Source organism: Carcharodon carcharias, chromosome 14 (assembly GCF_017639515.1).
Source record: "Carcharodon carcharias isolate sCarCar2 chromosome 14, sCarCar2.pri, whole genome shotgun sequence".
In the NCBI taxonomy this organism is placed as follows: Eukaryota; Metazoa; Chordata; class Chondrichthyes; order Lamniformes; family Lamnidae; genus Carcharodon; species Carcharodon carcharias.
In genome coordinates, this window is record NC_054480.1 from 71,584,666 (window position 1) to 71,603,175 (window position 18,510).

At 44.2% G+C, this 18,510-nt stretch overlaps 1 protein-coding gene across 2 annotated transcripts in view; it reads left to right on the plus strand.

The window, feature by feature from the left end:
- The first annotated feature begins 971 nt into the window (after nucleotides 1-971).
- Nucleotides 972-18,510, plus strand: part of nelfcd (negative elongation factor complex member C/D) — a 47,381-nt gene continuing 29,842 nt past the window's right edge. For both annotated transcript variants that reach the window (XM_041203729.1, XM_041203730.1), the window contains exons 1-5: nucleotides 972-1,137; nucleotides 7,979-8,094; nucleotides 11,391-11,500; nucleotides 12,111-12,220; nucleotides 15,598-15,705. In XM_041203729.1, the coding sequence (XP_041059663.1) occupies nucleotides 1,000-1,137; nucleotides 7,979-8,094; nucleotides 11,391-11,500; nucleotides 12,111-12,220; nucleotides 15,598-15,705 (582 nt within the window). In that variant the 5' untranslated portion in view covers nucleotides 972-999. The remainder of the gene's footprint in view (nucleotides 1,138-7,978; nucleotides 8,095-11,390; nucleotides 11,501-12,110; nucleotides 12,221-15,597; nucleotides 15,706-18,510) is intronic.

An 18,510-nucleotide genomic window follows, 5' to 3' on the forward strand; every position in this document is an offset into this window, starting at 1 on the left:
CAATTTACCTCTTACTCTTCTAAATTCCAGTAGATACAAGACTAACCTGTCCAACCTTTCCTCATAGGACAACTCATGGTATTAGCCGAGTAAACTTTCTTTGAACTGCTTCTAATGCATTTACATCTTTCCTTAAATAAGGGGACCAGTATTGTACACAGTACTCCTGATGTGGTCTCATCAATGTCCTGCACAACTGAAGCATAACCTCCTTACTTTTGTATTCAATTCCCCTTGCAATAAACATTCCATTAGCCTTCCTAATTACTTGTTGTACCTGCATACTAGCCTCTTGTGATTTGTGATGTTGACTGAGGGATAAATAATGGCCAGGAAACTGGGGATAACTCCCCTACTCTTCGTCAAAATAGCGACGTGGGCTTTTTTTTACATCCAACCCCCCAAGCAGATAGCTGGGGCCTCAGTTTAACATGAGTACTTGAAATGTCAACTCTTTTCTTCTCCGCCGATGCTGCCAGACCTGCTGAGTTTTTCCAGGTAATTCTGTTTTTGTTTCAGTTTAACATGTCAGCTGATGGACAGCACCTCCACCAGTGTAGCATTTACTCAGTACTGCACTGCAACCCTTGGTTTTTGTACTCAAGCACCACTAGGACTTGAACCCACAACCTTCTGAGGCAGAATCAAATCCAAGTATTTTCCACTTTAATCACTCCACCATTAGTGGCTATATCTTCAGCTGCCTAGGACTTAAATTCTGGAATTTCCTCTCTATCTCATATTCTTTGACCAGGTCTTTGGATATCCGCCCCAATAAGTCCTCATGTTACTTGCTTGCTTTATAAAACTCCTATGAAAGGTCTTGAAACGTTTTATAGTGTTAAAAGCGCCATATAAATATAAAATGTTGTTGAATGAGCAATCACTGATGTGCATTCATGCAGAAACAGTAACTGTATATGCTCCTCCGCTGCCATTGATGGCGCTGTAGGCGGAGGTCAGCCACAGGCCAGCGCCTCATTACCGTCAGCGGTTTATATGTCTATGAGCGGCCTGGGGGAGAGCAGTGGACCGAGCGGTGTGTGTGCTGGAGGCGGTGGTGGGCTCCGAGGGAAAGGGATGAGCGAGGAATATTTCGGGAGCGCTGCGGATTGGGAGGAGCAGGACGGCTCCATGGTGAGGATGAAGCCTCCTCATATTGTTTAAAGATAGGCCGCGAATGGTGGAAAGGCGCCGTTGGTGAGGAGATGGGGCCAATGGAGGGGGCGGAGTCAATGGTGGAGGTGGTCCGAAGAGTGTAGGGCCAACGAAGAGGGCGCGGCCATAGACGCAATATCGGAAGTGGGGCTAATGGTAGTGGCAGGCTGAAAATAGTGGGCGTGGTCAGTGACTCAAGGGGCGGTGCCAACTGTGGTTGAGACTAAAAGCAAAAAACTGCGGATGCTGAAAATCCAAAACAAAAATAAAAATAGCTGGAAAAACTCAGCAGGTCTGACAGCATCTGCGGAGAGGAACACAGTTAACATTTCGAGTCCGTATGACTCTTCAACAGAACTAAGGAAAAATAGAAAAGAGGTGAAATATAAGCTGGTTTAACTGGGGGTGGGACAAGTAAAGCTGGACAGAGGGCCAAGGAATGTGCTAATAGGTGACATTAAGGGTAGAAAGCAGGACAAGCAAGGTACAGTTAACCCTAGTGTGTGGGGGGGGGGGGGGGGTGGTGGTTGAGGCTAGTTTGGATGACGTGAGCAAACCCAAATCCAGCCTATGTCACCTTTTTAACTTTTAACTTCTTCACTGAGTTCTCATCCACGCCCCGCCGCCGGCCCCACTATATGACCTGCCCAGTGTCCTCATATCCCTTGCTCCACTGTCAAAAAGTCCCACTGTCCATATCAACATACGAAGTAGGAGTAGGCCATTTGGCCCCTTGAGCTTGCTCTTCCATTTGATAAGATCATGGCTGATCTGATTATGTCCTTAACTCCACTGTCCTGTCTGCCCTGCATAGCTCTTGACTCCCTTGTCACTCAAGAATCTTTGTAATTCATCGTTAAAAATATTCAATGACCCTGCCTCCACTGCTCTCTGGGGAAGATAATTCCACGGATCAAGGACTCTCAGAGATAAAACCTCTGTCTTAATGGGAGACCCCTTATTTTTAAACTGTGTCCCTAGTTTTAGTTTCTTCCACAAGGGGAAATGTCCTCTGGATCATATATGTTTCACCTCTCATTCTTCTGAGCTCCAATGGATACAGACCCAGTCTGTACAACAGTTGCTGAGATGATAAACCCTTCATCCCAGGAATCAGTTGAATGAACCTTCTCTGAATGGTTTCTAACGCTGTTGTATCTTTTTTCAAGTAAGGAGACCAGCACAATACTCCAGATGTGGTCTCGCCATTGCCCTGTACAACTGTAGCAAAACTTCCCTACTTTTATAATCCACCCCCCTTACAATAAATAACAACGTTCCATTTGCTTTCTTAATCACTTGCTGTACCTGCATGCTAGCTTTTTGTGATTCATGTACCAGGATACCCAGATCCCTCTATACCAACAAATGTTGTAATCTTTATCCATTTAACTAATATGCTACTTTTTTATTCTTCCTGCCAAAGTGGATGAGTTTTTCTACATTATACTCTATCTGCCAGTTTTTTGCCCACTCGCTTAACCTATCTGAATCCCTTTGTAAACTCTCTTTGTCCTCCTCACAATTTATTTCCGTACCTATCATTGTGTCATCAACAAATTTAGCTCCAATACATTTGGTCCGTTCATCCAAGTCATTGGTATAAATTATAAATAATTTGAGGCCCAGCAGGGATCCTTTTGGCATTCCACTATTGTAGCTTGCCACCATGAAAAAGACCTACTCTCTGCTTCCTGTTAGCCAACGAATCCTCTATCCATGATAATATGCTATGCCCTACATCATGGGCTCTTCTTTTGCCCAGTGTCCTCCTGTCCCCTGCTCCACTGTCACCCAGGCCCTCTTTTCCCCAGCAAAATATATAATTAGTGACCATTAATCAAATCTGCCAGCATTAATGAAAGAGATATGTACTGAATTAGAGTGTTGCCATATGCATTTATTTAGCACCTTTCACAACCACAGGACCTGTCAAAGTGCATTACAGCCAATGATGTATTTTTTGGAGTGTAGTCACTATGGCAGTGTCGGAAACTTGGCAGATAATTTATGCACAGCAAGCTCTCTATATCAGCAATGTGGTAATGACCAGGCTGGTTAAGGTCCAAGACTCAAGGGGCCTGAGTTTGTTATTAGAAAATGACAAAGCCCAGTGTGTATCCCTCATTGACAGGTAAATATTAAAATATGTCATTGCCTCAGCACTCCTGGGCTGGCTTGGGGAAGAATCACTCAGAGTTCTCATTCCTAGCTGCGAACTGTACACCCCTCCTGATAGTGAACAAATTGTCAGATGAAGATGGTGTTGGGTTGTTTGTGCTGCCACCTGTAGTTAAATACCAGAGTTGTCCATGGAGCCAAGGAGAGTAGATTGTGGAATGGAAGGAGGAAATGCTTGATATACAGAAATAATTTTCTGGTTAATGTTAAAAGTTCAGAACACTGCACAGTGTTCACTGTTGCCTGTGCTGTTTACTGCTCCGTCCTCACCATTGTTTCAGACACTGACAATGAGTGATGCTGCCAATCCCACTAATTTCCATTCTTGAAATGTGTTTTCTTGTTAAAGACATGACATCATCTAAACATAGACAAAGTAGCTGACTTCCTGACAAATTATTATGGATACCAAATATTCCTGCATTGAGGTGACCCACAAATACTGACCCAATTCCAGGGACTCCTGCTATATGCAAACACACTCTCAGGGACCCCCTGTATATACTGACCCACTCCCAAGGACCCCCTGTATATACTGGTAATCCCAGAGACCCTGGGTAATGCTCTGGGGACCCAGGTTTGAATCCCACCATGGCAAATGATGGAATTTGAATTCAATAAAAATCTGGAATTAAAAGTCTAATAATGACCATGAAACCATTGTTGATTGTCGTAAGATCCCATTTGGTTCATGAATGTCTTTCAGGGAAGGAAATCTGATGTGGTCTGGCCTACATGTGACTCTAGACCCACGGCAATGTGGTTGACTCTTAAGTGCCCTCTGAAATGGCCTAGCAAGCCACACAGTTATATCAAACCGTTACAAAATCACAAAAAAGGAATGAAACCAGACCCAACACCCGGCATCAGCCCAGGCACCTGAAATGACAATGGCAAACCTATCCCTGTCGACCGTGCAAAGTCCTCCTTACTAACACCTGGGGGCTTGTGCCAAAATTGGGAGAGCTGTCTCACAGGCTAGTCAAATAACAGTCTGACATAGTCATTATCTGTAAGGTAAACATTATCTGTATACCTTACAGATAATGACCCAGACTCCATCATCACCATCCTGGGTATGTCTTACCACACCGGCAGGACAGGCACAGTTGGGAGGGAGTTCCCCTGGAAGTCCTCAACATCGACTGTGGACCCCATGAAGTTTCATGGCATCAGGTCAAACACAGGCAAGGAAACCTGCTGATTACTATGTACCTCCCCCCACACCTCCACCACAGCTGATGAGCCAGTGCTCCTCCATGTTGAACACCACTTGGAAGAAGTGCTGAGGGTGGCAAGGCTGCAGAATGTACTTTGGGTGGGGACTTCAATTTCCATCACTAATAGTGGCTCGTTAGCACCACCATAGACTGAGCTGGCCAAGTCCTAAAGGACATAGCTGCTAGACTGGGTCTGCAGCAGCTGGTGAGGGAACCAACAAGAGGGAAAAACATACTTGATCTCATCCCCAACAACCTGCCTGCCGCAGATACATCTGTCCATGACAGTATCGGTAGGAGTGACCACCGCACAGTCCTTGTGGAGATGACGTCCCGTCTTCACGTTGAGGATATCCTCCATTGTGTTGTGTGACACTACCACCGTGCTAAATGGGATAGATTTTGAACAGATGTATCAAGCCTGGGCATCCATGAGGTGCAGTGGGCCATTAGCAGCAGCAGAATTGTACTCAACCACAATCTGTAACGTTAAAGCCTGGCATATCCCCCACTCTACGATTACCACCAAGCCAGGGGATCAACCCTGGTTCAATGAAGAGAGCTGGAGGGCATGCCAGGAGCAGCACCAGGCATACCTAAAAATGAGGTGTCAACCTGGTGAAGCTATAACACAGGACTACTTGTGTGCCAAACAGCATAAGCAACAATTGATAGACAGGGCTAAGTGATCCCACAACCAACAGATCAGATCTAAGCTCTGCAGTCCTGCCACATCTGGTCGTGAATGGTGGTGGACAATTAAACAACTCACTGGAAGAGGAGGCTCCACAAATGTACTCATTCTCAGTGATGGAGGAGCCCAGCACATCAGTGCAAAAGATAAGGCTGAAGCATTCGCAACAATCTTCAGCCAGAAACGCTGGGTGGATGATCCATCTCGGCCTCCTCCAGAGGTACCCAGCTTCAGCCAAGTCGATTCACTCCACGTGATATTAAGAAATGGCTGAAGGCATTGGAAACTGCAAAGGCTATGAGCCCTGACAATATTCTGGCAATAGTACTGAAGACTTGTGCTCCGGATGTTGCTGCGGCCCTAGCCCAGCTATTCTAGTACAGCTACAACTCTGGCATCTACCTGGCTATGTGGAAAATTGCCCAGGAATGACCCGTACACAAAAAGCAGGACAAATCCAACCTGGCCAATTACCTCGCCATCATCTAATCTCAACCATCAGTAAAGTGATCGAAGGGGTCATCAACAGTGCTATCAAGTGGCACTTGCTTAGCAATAACCTGCTGACTGACGCTCAGTTTGGGTTCTGCCAGGGCCACTCAGCTCCTGACCTCATTACAACCTTGGTTGAAACATGGACAAAAGAGCTGAACTCCCAAGGTGAGGTGAGAGTGACTGCCCTTGACATCAAAGCAGCATTTGACCAAGTGTGGCATCAAGGAGCCCTAGCAAAACTGGAGTCAATGGGAATCAGGGGGAAAACTCTCCACTGGTTGGAGTCATACCTAGCACAAAGGAAGATGGTTATGATTGCTGGAGGTCAATCATCTCAGTTCCAGGACATCATTGCAAGCGTTCCTCAGGGTAGTATCCTAGGCCCAACCATCTTCAGCTGCTTCATCAATGACCTTCCTTCCATCATTCAGCACCATTCGCGACTCCTGAGATACTGGAGCTTTCCACATCTAAATGCAGCAAGACCTGGACAATATCCAGGCTTACAAGTGGCAAGTAACATTCACGCCACACAAGTGCCAGGCAATGACCATCTCCAACAAGAGAGAATCTAACCATTGCCCCTTGACATTCAATGACTTTACCATTGCTGAAACCCCCACTATCAACATCCTGGGGGTTACCATTGACAAGAAACTGAACTGGACTAGCCATATAAAAACTGTGACTACAAGAGCAGGTCAGAGGCTAGGAATCCTGCAGCGAGTAACTCACCTCCTGGCTCCCCAAAGCCTGTCCACCATCTACAAGGCACAAGTCAGGAGTGTGATGGAATACTCTCCACTTGCTGAGATGAGTGTAGCTCCAACAACACTCAAGAAGCTTGACACCATCCAGGACAAAGCAACCTGCTTGATTAGCATCCCTTCCTCAAACATTCGCTCCCTCCACCATTGATGAAAGTGGCAGCAGTGTGTACCATCTACCAAGATGCACTGCAGGAACTGACCATGCCTCCTTAGAAAGCACCTTCCAAACCCACGACGACTGCCATCTAGGAGGACAAGGGTCGCAGACACGTGGGAACACAACCAACTGGATGTTCCCATCTAGCCACTCACTTTCCTGACTTGTTTCTTCACTGTCGCAGGGTCAAAATCCTGGAACTCCCTCCCTAACAGCACTCTGGGTGTACCTACACCACAAGGACTGCAGCTGTTCAAGAAGGCAGAGCACCCCCACCTTCTCAAGGGCAATTAGGAATGGGCAATAAATGCAGGCCTAGCCAGTGATGCCCACATCCCGTCAATGAATGAAGAAACTCCCAGGGACCCTCTGTATATATTGACCTATGGCCTGGGAGCCCCTGTATATAATATTAAAAACTGAAAATGCTGGAAAAATGCAGGTGTTTTGGCAGCATCCATGGAGAGAGAAACAGACTTGACGTTTCGAGCCCATATGACTCTTCTTCAGTGCTAAAGAGAAGTAGAAATGTGATAGATTTTATACTGTTTAAGAGAGAGTGCAGCAGATGGAGCAAAACAGAAGGTCAGGGATAGGTGGGAGCTAAGAAGAAATTTGGCAAAGATGTCATGGATACAGGACAAAGAAGTGTTAATGGTAATGTTAAACAATAAAGAAGGTGCTGATAGTGGTATAAAGTTAAGAAGCAGAATGTATTAGCCCCTGTATATACTGACCCACTCCCAGGGACCACTGTGTATATTGACCCACCCCCAGGAATCATCTCCTCCTGCCCTACAGTGCTCTGAGATCTCTGCATTCCACTAATTTTGGCCTTGTGCAACCTCAGTCACCATTGGTCCACCATGGGTGGCTGTGCTTTCAACTGTCTAAGCTCTAAGCTCAGGAAATCTCTCTGTAAACCTTTCTACTTCTCTGTCCCGCTTTAAGACGCTCCTTAAAACCAATCTCTTTAATAAAATTTTTAGTCACCTGGCCTTTATGTTACTTAGTGTCAATTTTGTTTGCTAACACTCCTGTGAAGCACATTGGGACATTTTACTATGTTAAAGGCACTATATAAATGTATGTTGTTTTTGTACCTTATTATTTACTCTTCCATCAGAATAAAAGTTCTCACTCATTAGGATGACCTATCCTTTTGGGTTTTGAAGCTTCAGGTTTGAAGTTTAAATCACCAACCTCAAGGCGGAAGAGGAGAAAACTACAAAGAGAGAGAAGGAGGGGGCTTTCATTGGAAGTGCATCCCTGGTATCACTAACAATTTGATATTCTCACACAGCATGATGAGGATGAAGGAGAAGGTGAAGATGATGCAGAGGTGCAGCAGGAGTGCTTGCAAAAATTTTCCAGCCGAGATTACATAATGGAGCCACCTATTTTCAACACACTGAAAAGGTAACAAACATGCAGCTTTGAACCAGTCTGACACTGGTCACACCCAGCATGGTTTCATTCACAACTAGAAACCAATCACACGCCATATTGCTTCACTCACTCTGTGGACAGAAGCTTCCAGAATTTTTTTATCCCTTTTTGGTAAGTTTTAGCTTAACAGGCTTTGTCAAAAAAAAAATGCTAACTGCAGCAACACTCTCTTTCTGTCTGTTCCCCCTACATCGTGTATTTAGTTTGCAGTTTGTATGTTGTAACAGTGATGATGTACAGACTTTACAAATGTTTGGACAGATACACGGGCAATCCTGTTCTCCAAGTGTTAAGCCCACTATATAACCAGTGCCTCCTGCCCTTGTGCAGTTCCCCCACCTGACACGTATCTGTTCTTCATGTAAGGAACTGGACTATTGAGTGTTCCCAGTTGAGATCAGTTAATTTGGCACAGACTAGTATTAAACCTTTTGTCTCAGTATCACACTAGTGATGCCCTTACTCGCTAGAAGGAAAACCTGATAGGGTTAGATGAAGAAAGTTGGGAGGAGGCTTGTGTGGAACATAAATGTCAGCAGCGACCAGTGGGATGAATGGCCTGTTTCTGTGCTGTAAATTCTATGTAGCAGGCTAGTGGGGATCTTGATATTGAGTTTTAAAGATAGAGCAAGGGGATCAACTTCCACGACTGGGAATGACCCTGAAGCATGAACCAGCAGCCGGCTGCATCTGATGCTCGTCGAGGAGCATATAGCCAACCTGAGATCCAGTTTAGATTTAATCCAATCCAGAACAAGGAAAAGGTAAATTGTTCCTTACAAGTGCACAAATGCTGAATGTATTCTCACTCCTATACCCCTCCAACATCCAAAAAAAACATTTATTTTTTAGCATCATTTTTATTTAACATCTATTGGATTATGTGCTATTTTTGTATAATTAAAAGTGAGCAGAAGTGGTGCCAGAGTAGCACTCTGTGGACCATCCACTTTCAGCCACTCTGAGAAACTGCCTTCCCTTCTAACCTGTTTTTCATCCACTTTGCTACCCTCCCTGAATTCAGCCTTCTCCAATAGGCCCCTCTGTGCTGCCTTATCAAAGATTTTCTGAATGCTCAAGTACCCCACATCCACTGCACTCCCCATCTTCCACCACATCTGTCACCTCCTCAAAGAACTTAGTAGGTTTACCAAGTATGATTTTCCTTTCAAAAATCCCTGTTGAATGCTTCTACAATTTCTGGCTTGTATCCAGTGGAGTTTAGAAGAGTAAGATCCTGAGGGATCTTGCCAGGGTGGATGTGGAAAGGATGTTTACTCTTGTGGGAGAATCTAGAGCTAGGGGGTCAATGTTTAAAAATAAGGGGTTGCCCATTTAAAACAGATGAGGAGAAATTTATTCTGAGGGTTGTGAGTCTTTGGAACACTCTTCCTCAAAAGGCAGTGGAAGCAGAGTCCTTGAATGTTTTTAAGGCAGAGGGAGATAGATTCTTGATAAGCAAGGGGGTGAAAGGTAATCGGGGTGGGGGGGGCTGATGTGGGTAGGTGGGAACGTGGGGTTGAAGTTATAACCAGATCAGCCATGACCTTCTTGAATGGCAGAGCACGCTGGAGGGGTCTAGTGGCCTACTCCTGCTCCTAATTTGTATGTTCTTTTCATCTAGTTATTTATAATTTAATTTTTTAATTGAAGTTTTCAAAGTTTCCCCCAGCATGGATGTTAGTCTATCTGGCCTATAATTACTTGGATGAGTTCTCTCTCCAATTTTTTTTTAAAGATATGGCTGTTAAGCTGCAATGGCTGCTTGACAATAAAGACAGAGACCAAGACTGATTCCTTCAGAGTTTTATCCTGGGGAATAAAACTCTACCCAGAACTTCTGTCACTTGTTTTCCCTTTTTATACATTCCAAATGGGTACTTAGCTTGTTAACTAATAATTACCATTAAATTCCATGAGAGTTAACTGTTTCCATCCCAACAATGGTTACTACATTGTTTTTTTTTCTCTCCAGTCCTCTGGCACACATCTAACTCTCAGCAGGACCCTCATTTCTGCAATTCCAATGCATTGACAAAGACCCCCTTTGGAAATTCAGTCTAGCTTTTTGCATCTTGTTAGTTTGATAAAAGCCTTTCAATTACTTAAAGACACTTAAGGCCAGTGAACAGTCCCAGAACCAAGCCCTGCGATACTCACTTCTAACCACGCTGCTCATTTTACTGCCCATTTTTCAGATTCACTGTGTCCTCCCTTCTGGCCAGTTTTTCATAGAACTTGCTACCACCCCGCGAATTCCATACCGCTTGATCTTTTTCCATAGTCTTCCACGTAGGAACCCTGTCAAAGGTTTTTTTGAACGTCTTATGAGTTTGCAGTATCTACTCCTGACCACAGTGTGGCACCAAACCTCCAACTATTTTATCTACTCAAGAATTTCAAATCTTGACATTGAACAGGAGATGTAACCAGAGCATTCTGGAGATGTAACCTTGGTAAAAGTTATTGAAAAGGTTCAAACTTAACATCTAAAACCTAGATTGAATTTCAGTTAATTGACTATCATATTAACACAAAGTCCAATCAGCCGTTTTCATCAGCTACACGACTTCTGGAACATCCCTCAGGCTTTATAGGCTATATTATCAGGAAAAATAATACAATTCACAAAGTACAAAGCAGTTACAGTGCTACTGTCATCTCTGGTGGACATACACTGAACCATAGAGCTGACCTTGGGCTGTGTGGGCTGTGATGGTGTCTGACTCTGGGCCGTGTGGGATGTGACGGTGTCTGACACTGGGCCGTGTGGGATGTGACGGTGTCTGACCCTGGGCCGTGTGGGACGTGACGGTGTCTGACCCTGGGCCGTGTGGGACGTGACGGTGTCTGACCCTGGGCCGTGTGGGACGTGACGGTGTCTGACCCTGGGCCGTGTGGGACGTGACGGTGTCTGACCCTGGGCCGTGTGGGACGTGACGGTGTCTGACCCTGGGCCGTGTGGGACGTGACGGTGTCTGACCCTGGGCCGTGTGGGACGTGACGGTGTCTGACCCTGGGCCGTGTGGGACGTGACGGTGTCTGACCCTGGGCCGTGTGGGACGTGACGGTGTCTGACCCTGGGCCGTGTGGGACGTGACGGTGTCTGACCCTGGGCCGAGTGGGACGTGACGGTGTCTGACCCTGGGCCGAGTGGGACGTGACGGTGTCTGACCCTGGGCCGAGTGGGACGTGACGGTGTCTGACCCTGGGCCGAGTGGGACGTGACGGTGTCTGACCCTGATTGTATCGTTTCATTTCCACAGGTACTTCCAGGCTGGGGGTTCTCCAGAACATGTCATCCAGATGCTTTCTGAGAATTATACAGCAGTAGCGCAGACTGTAAACCTGCTGGCAGAGTGGCTGATTCAGACAGGTAATGTCTGACAAATACTGGGTAATCTGATAAAGCTGAGAAATACAAATTGAACACATATTTGATGTTTTGAGGATAACTCACTATTTTTTCCTTATGGAAGGCATCAGATTCTTTCTGCTGGTGCTCTGAGAGTGCCATGCTGTGCCCATGTGCTCTCAGTAGCTGCCACCTGTGGTTTAGGAGATATTCAGGCTTGGCTCTCCTCTGAGTTTGTTTCTCTATCAGCCTCCTATAAGAGTGGGAATTAAAAGGGGTCAGGGGTGATGTAAACTCGCAACCCTCCCACACCGCCAACTCCTTAATCCATGGGCGGAGGCAGAGGGAGATCCCACCATTAACTCTCTGAGCTATGGGGGGAGCTTGTTGGGTTGTCCTCTGGCTTATATCCCTGTGTCTGGCTGGCCTGGATTGTGAGGTCCAAGTCCTTTGGTGTGGTTGAGTTGGTTTGTACCCATCCCTATCCTAATTCTTTGGGTTTTGGTGAGCTTAACCTTTTCCCTCAAATCTTTATATCTGGCTAGACAATGTTGTGTTGCCTAGATACAGGCCCATATACCTGTTTCATTTGTCTGAAATCTGTTGCAGCTTGTGCCTCTTTCTTTCTCAGGGGTTGAACCATCGCACGTTCAGGAGACTGTTGAAAACCATTTGAAGAATTTGCTGATCAAACATTTTGATCCTCGGAAAGCTGATTCCATCTTCACAGAGGAGGGGGAGGTACTGCTCCGAAAGCTTTTTCAAAACTAGGTCATGTATTTATAGTACGCTACATACAAATAATGGTTCAAGCAAAAAAAAACACAACAGACCCTCTGCATCATGCTACTCCAATAGAATAGGCCAATCCCAATTCTATGTTAAGGCTTTATCTAAATGTGGATGTTGGACCTCCTTGCCACCTTTGCCATTTTGTGTGCAGCAGTAGAGGAGTTCCTAGTTGCATTACATCATCATGTCACCCACTTTTCTTACTCGTTCTATGTGGATCGAGTTGTGTGATACTCTCAGCTCATTCACTGAGCACCTGCCTTCAGCACTGAATAGATTGGATCACTTGAAGTGAGGTGATCTAATTGACAATGTTAAGTTCAGGAAGGGGATTGGCAAATGTAATCCCAGCAAATTTCTCACTCTGGCAAAGAGTATTCAGAATTTATCTGGGATCCTGACATACCTGGAATTTTCTATTGCTGAGAGGTTTCTTTGTAGGCTCACATTGATTTGCTTTCTTTCTTTGTCATTTATTATATAACAGCCGATTTGCATTGCTTGAATTGCAGCCTTCAGCTGAAGTAGGTTTTGAGAGCAGAGGACCATTTGGACCAAGGAGCTCAGACATGTTCAGTCCCATTGTAAAGTCATGCAACCTGCTCTTATTTTTATATTCTAAATTCCCAAGCCCACATTTATAATGGAAGTTATCTATGTAAACTTGTCATGCTGTAATTTCATGTTCCTGCAAGAGGTGGGGATGCAGTGCATCCCTTGGTAGAATAGTGTAATTCAAAAAAATTTCTTACATTATTCCTTATACTTTGAGAACATGAGTTAATGTTGGATCACTTTTGAAATCAGCACAGAAGGATATAAATCTGCTGACCAGTGTCCCTGAATCATTAGCAGCCCTTCGACTTGAGTTATTCAGTCTAAGTTTAGAAAGCATTGTGTGGCTGCTGTTACCTGCCGTCCTGTAAACACCTTTGGATTTTTGGCTGATCCTGAATGACTGCTCTCATTTCACTGAACCTGTCCTAACTACATTGCCTCCGAAAGGTTGACGGTGACTGTTAAGAAGAACTCTGACCTGTTACACCAATCATAAATATGTGTTAACAAGGCTGACCAAATGTCATGGGGCTTTTTACACTGTTATCTCTGCTTATGAGATTCAGCCTTCTCTTTTGAGATAAACACTTCTTTCAAATGTATACTTGTGATTTAACACTTTTTTAGCAAATTCACTTAGCGGTTTTTTCCCCCCACATATTCAAATGCCAGAGAATGCAAGTCTAAAATGGAGGAGTTAGGACTAAAAGCAGAGTGAGGTGTAAGAATCTAAAATTTACAGCAGCTACCAGTTGCTTTCTGATTGCCCTTGAGTTTTAACATGACTATAGTTACCCAGGATATGTCTGTTTCAATTTCTTTCCAACAGGAGTGCTTGAGTTGTGGAGTTGCCAGGGCAGGCCTGACTAGAGTCTAAGCTTCGCAACCATTCTCTAAACCGTAGACTACCTGTGAACTACACCATGAGAAATTGACTGGTTACAAACAAGGGTAATGGTTGAAGATCAAGAGACCAAGAAGAAAGATGAGTGCTTGGAAATGCTGTAGATACAGGAACAGAGGAGAATGCTTTGAGAGAGATGTTTGAAATTATATCACGATGGGACAGAGTAGATAGGAATAGTTGTTGAAAATTTGGGAATGAGAAGACATAGATATAAGATAGTTAGGACAGAGAAACCTATTTTACACAGTGGGCTGCATGGCTGTGAATGGACCACCAGTGTGTGTGATTGAAATAGAGACCATGTTAACATTTAAGAATAAGTTCGAAAGGCTGTTGAAGAACAGGGGAATAAAATATGCATCAGATTGGTGCCTCAGTACTGAAAATATACAGTGGCCTCAATGTTGTAATTTTAACAATTGAAACTGATGAAATCACTGTAACATTAAACTATCCATTCTCTGTGAAACAGTACATGTATTTAGAGTGTGTTGTAAAAAGACACTCAGACAGTCAGCGCAGTATGTTAAAATGTCTACTCAGCTTTTAAAAGCACCCAGTTCACTTCAGAGACCCTATGAACAGAAGGAACACATATGGAACACCAGGAATTGTGGCTTTTTATGCAGTCAGGGAGGATGTGTGAAAGCTACCATTTACAAGATGCACTGCAGGAATTCACCAAGGCTCCTTAGACAGCACCTTCCAAACCCACGACCACTACCATCTAAAAGGACAAGGGCAGCAAACACATGGGAACACCACTACCTGGAAGTTTCCCTCCAAGTCACTCTCCATCCTGACTTGGAAATATATCACCATTCCTTCTAGGTCAAGATCCTGGAACTCCCTTCCTAACAGCACTGTGGATGTACTTACACCACATGGACTGCAGTGGTTCAAGAAAGCAGCTCACCACGACCTTCTCAAGGGCAACTAGGGATGGGCAATAAATGCTAGCCCAGACAGTGAAGCCCACATCCCTTGAATGAATAAAAAAAAACTGTCAGCCATGACTCAGTTGGTGGCACTCTTACCTCTGAGTTCAGAAGGTCTCGAAAGTCCAACTGCAGAGCCTTGAAAATATAATCTAGCTCGACACTCCATTGCTGTCCTGAAGGAATGCTTCACAGTCAGAGGTGGATGAGATGTCAAATCGAGGCCCAACTGATCCTCTCAAACAGACGTGGAAGATCCCATTGGGGAGTCCTCCTGATACCTTAACTAATCTTCAGGCCTCAACTAAAACATATTATCAGATCACTTATTTCTTGTTTGAGGTAGCTTACCCCATACGAATTGATTGTTGTAAAAACAAAAAAACTGCGGATGCTGGAAATCCAAAACAAAAACAAAAACAGAATTACCTGGAAAAACTCAGCAGGTCTGGCAGCATCGGCGGAGAAGAAGAGAGTTGACGTTTCGAGTCCTAATGAACCTTCGACAGAACTTGAGTTCGAGTCCAAGAAAGAGTTGAAACATAAGCTGGTTTAAGGTGTGTGTGTGGGGGGCGGAGAGAGAGAGAGAGAGAGAGGTGGAGTGGGGGTGTGGTTGTAGGGACAAACAAGCAGTGATAGAAGCAGATCATCAAAAGATGTCAACAACAATAATTGATTGTTGTGTTTCCTCCACCAAATTCAAAAGTACTTAATTAGCTTCATTTGGGACATTCTGAGGTTCGCTGTATAGATGAAAGTTTTTTTCTTTCCACCCACCACATGTGTTTGAGCAGGCAAGCACGCACTGTTTGAAATCAGTCTGATCTGATAGCCATTCGAGCTGAATAAGACACTGTAGTCTCCATTGTATCTGCTTTTTTAACTGCATGATTTAACTCTCAAGTGTTTCTTTTTTTTTCCAGACCCCGGCCTGGCTGGAGCAGATGATCGCTCATGTGACTTGGAGAGACCTCTTCTATAAGCTAGCAGAAGCTCATCCTGACTGTTTGATGCTGAACTTTACTGTGAAGGTATAACCATCCCTGTACTGATTGTAGTACTTACAGCACAGAAACAATGCATCTATGCTTTTTACCTAAACTACTCCTTGTAGTAATGAATTCCACTTTCAAAACATGCTCTGGGTAAAGAAGTTTCTCCTGAATTTTTTATTGGATTTATTATTGATTATATTTTATTTCTGTCTCCTAGTTTTGAATCCCCAGCAAGTGTAAACATCTTCTCTATGTCTATCCTGTAAACACCTTCATAAGGTTAAAGATCTCTATTAAGTCATCGCTTGACCTCTTTCTAGAGTAAGGAGCCCCAGGCTGTTCAGCCATTCCTGCTAGTTTTAACTTCTTGGTCCTGGTATCATCTTTTAAACTTTTTTTGCACCTTCTCCAGTGCCTCCAGATCTTTTTTGTAATAAGATGATCAGAACTGAACACAGTATTCTAAGATAAAAACAAAAAAACTGCGGATGCTGGAAATCCAAAACAAAAACAGAATTACCTGGAAAAACTCAGCAGGTCTGGCAGCATCGGCGGAGAAGAAAAGAGTTGACGTTTCGAGTCCTCATGACCCTTCGACAGAACTAGTAGTTCTGTCGAAGGGTCATGAGGACTCGAAACGTCAACTCTTTTCTTCTCCGCCGATGCTGCCAGACCTGCTGAGTTTTTCCAGGTAATTCTGTTTTTGTTTTGTACAGTATTCTAAGTGTGGTCTAACCAAGGTTCTACAGAAGTTTAATATAACTCCTTTGCTTTTAAATTCCATTCATCTAGAAATGAGCCCCATTTGTTTTGTTGCATCTTAATGTTACTTTTAATGATTTGTGAGTGTTTACGCTTAAATTCTCACTCCTGTGCTGCATTTAGACCTAGTTTTAAGGAGTTTCGAGGTTTCAAGGCCTTAGAATCACAGAGAATCACAGAGTCACACAGTGCAGAATAGGCCCTTCGGCCCATCGAGTCTGCACCGACACGTGAAAAACACCTGACCTACAAACCTAATCCTATTTACCAGCATTTGGCCCATAGCCTTGAATGTTATGACGTGCCAAGTGCTCATCCAAGTATTTTTTAAAGGATGTGAGGCAATCCGCCTCCACCACCCTCCCAGGCAGCGCATTCCAGACCATCACCACCCTCTGTGTAAAAAAGCTTTTCCTCACATCCTCCCTAAACCTCCTGTCCCTCACCTTGAACTTGTGTCCCCTCGTGACTGACCCTTCAACTAAGGGGAACAGCTGCTCCCTATCCACCCTGTCCATGTCCCTCATAATCTTTTACACCTTGATCAGGTCACCCCTCAGTCTTCTCTGCTTCAAGGAAAACAACCCAAGTCTATCCGACCTCTCTTCATCCCAGGCAACATCCTGGTGAATCTCTTCTGCACCCCCTCCAGTGCAATCACATCCTTCCTATAATGTGGTGACCAGAACTGCACACAGTACTCCAGCTGTGGCCTCACCAAGGTTCTATACAACTCCAACATGACCTCCCTACTTTTGTAATCTATGCCTCGATTGATAAAGGCAAGTATCCCAAATGCCTTTTTCACCACCCCACTAACATGCCCCTCTGTCTTCAGAGATCTATGGACACACACGCCAAGGTCCCTTTGTTCCTCAGAACTTCCTAGTGTCATGCCGTTCATTAAATACTTCCTTGTCAAATTGCTCCTTCCAAAGTGTATCACCGCACACTTTTCAGGGTTAAATTCCATCTGCCATTTATCTGCCCATTTGACCATCCTGTCTATATCTTCCTGTAGCCCAAGACACTCAATCTCATTGTTAACCACTTGGCGAATCTTTGTGTCATCCGTCTCCTTATTCCTTCTACCAAATGTACCATCCCGCCCTTATCTACATTAACATTCATTTGTCATTTACATGCCAATTCTGCAAGTTTGGTATATCCTATCAGCAGTATTTGGATTATAGAGATTTGCAGTTTTACTGACGCCACAACCTTTCACAGCCTGACTGCATGTTCAACTCGAAGTCTGTAAGTCAGTTTGTAATTTATTGGTGCTAACAGTGAATCAGAGGATGCGTTGTTAATAATGGAAAATAAGGAGATGGTGGATAAATTAAACAAACACTTTGCATTGGTCTTCCCTATAGACGATACAAGTAACATGCCAGAAATAGCTGTCATCAGGAAATGGAAGGGAAGGAGGAACTCCAGAAAATTACAATCACCAATTGAGCAAATTGTTGGAGCTCTGGGTTGACAAATCCCTGGGTCCTGATGGACTTCATCCTAGGATCTTAAAAGAAGTAGCTAGTGAGATAGTTGATGTGTTGCTTTTAATTTTCCAAAATTCTCTAGATTTGGGGAAGGTTCCATTAGATTAGAAAGTAGCAAATGTAACCCCGTTATTCAAAAAGGGAGGGAGACAGAAAGCAGGAAACTACAGGCCAGTTAGCTTAACATATATAATTGGGAAAATGTTGGAAGCTATCATTAAAGATGTTATGGCAGGGCACTTAGAAAAATTCAAGGCAATCGGGCAGAAGCAGCATGGCTTTGTGAAAGTGAAATCATGTTTAACCAATTTATTGGAGTTCTTTGAAAGAGTCACATGTACTGTGGATAAAGGGAAATTGGTGGATGTGCTGTACCCAGATTTCCAGAAGGCATTTGATAAAATTCCATGTCAAAGGTTATTGTGGAAAATAAAAGCTCATGGTGTAGGGGTTAACATATTGGCATGGATAGAAGACTGGACAGCAAACAGGAAGCAGAGAGTAGGCATAAATGGGTCTTTTTCTGGTTGGCAGGATGTGACGAGTGGTGTGCCACAGGGATCAGTCTTAGGGCCTC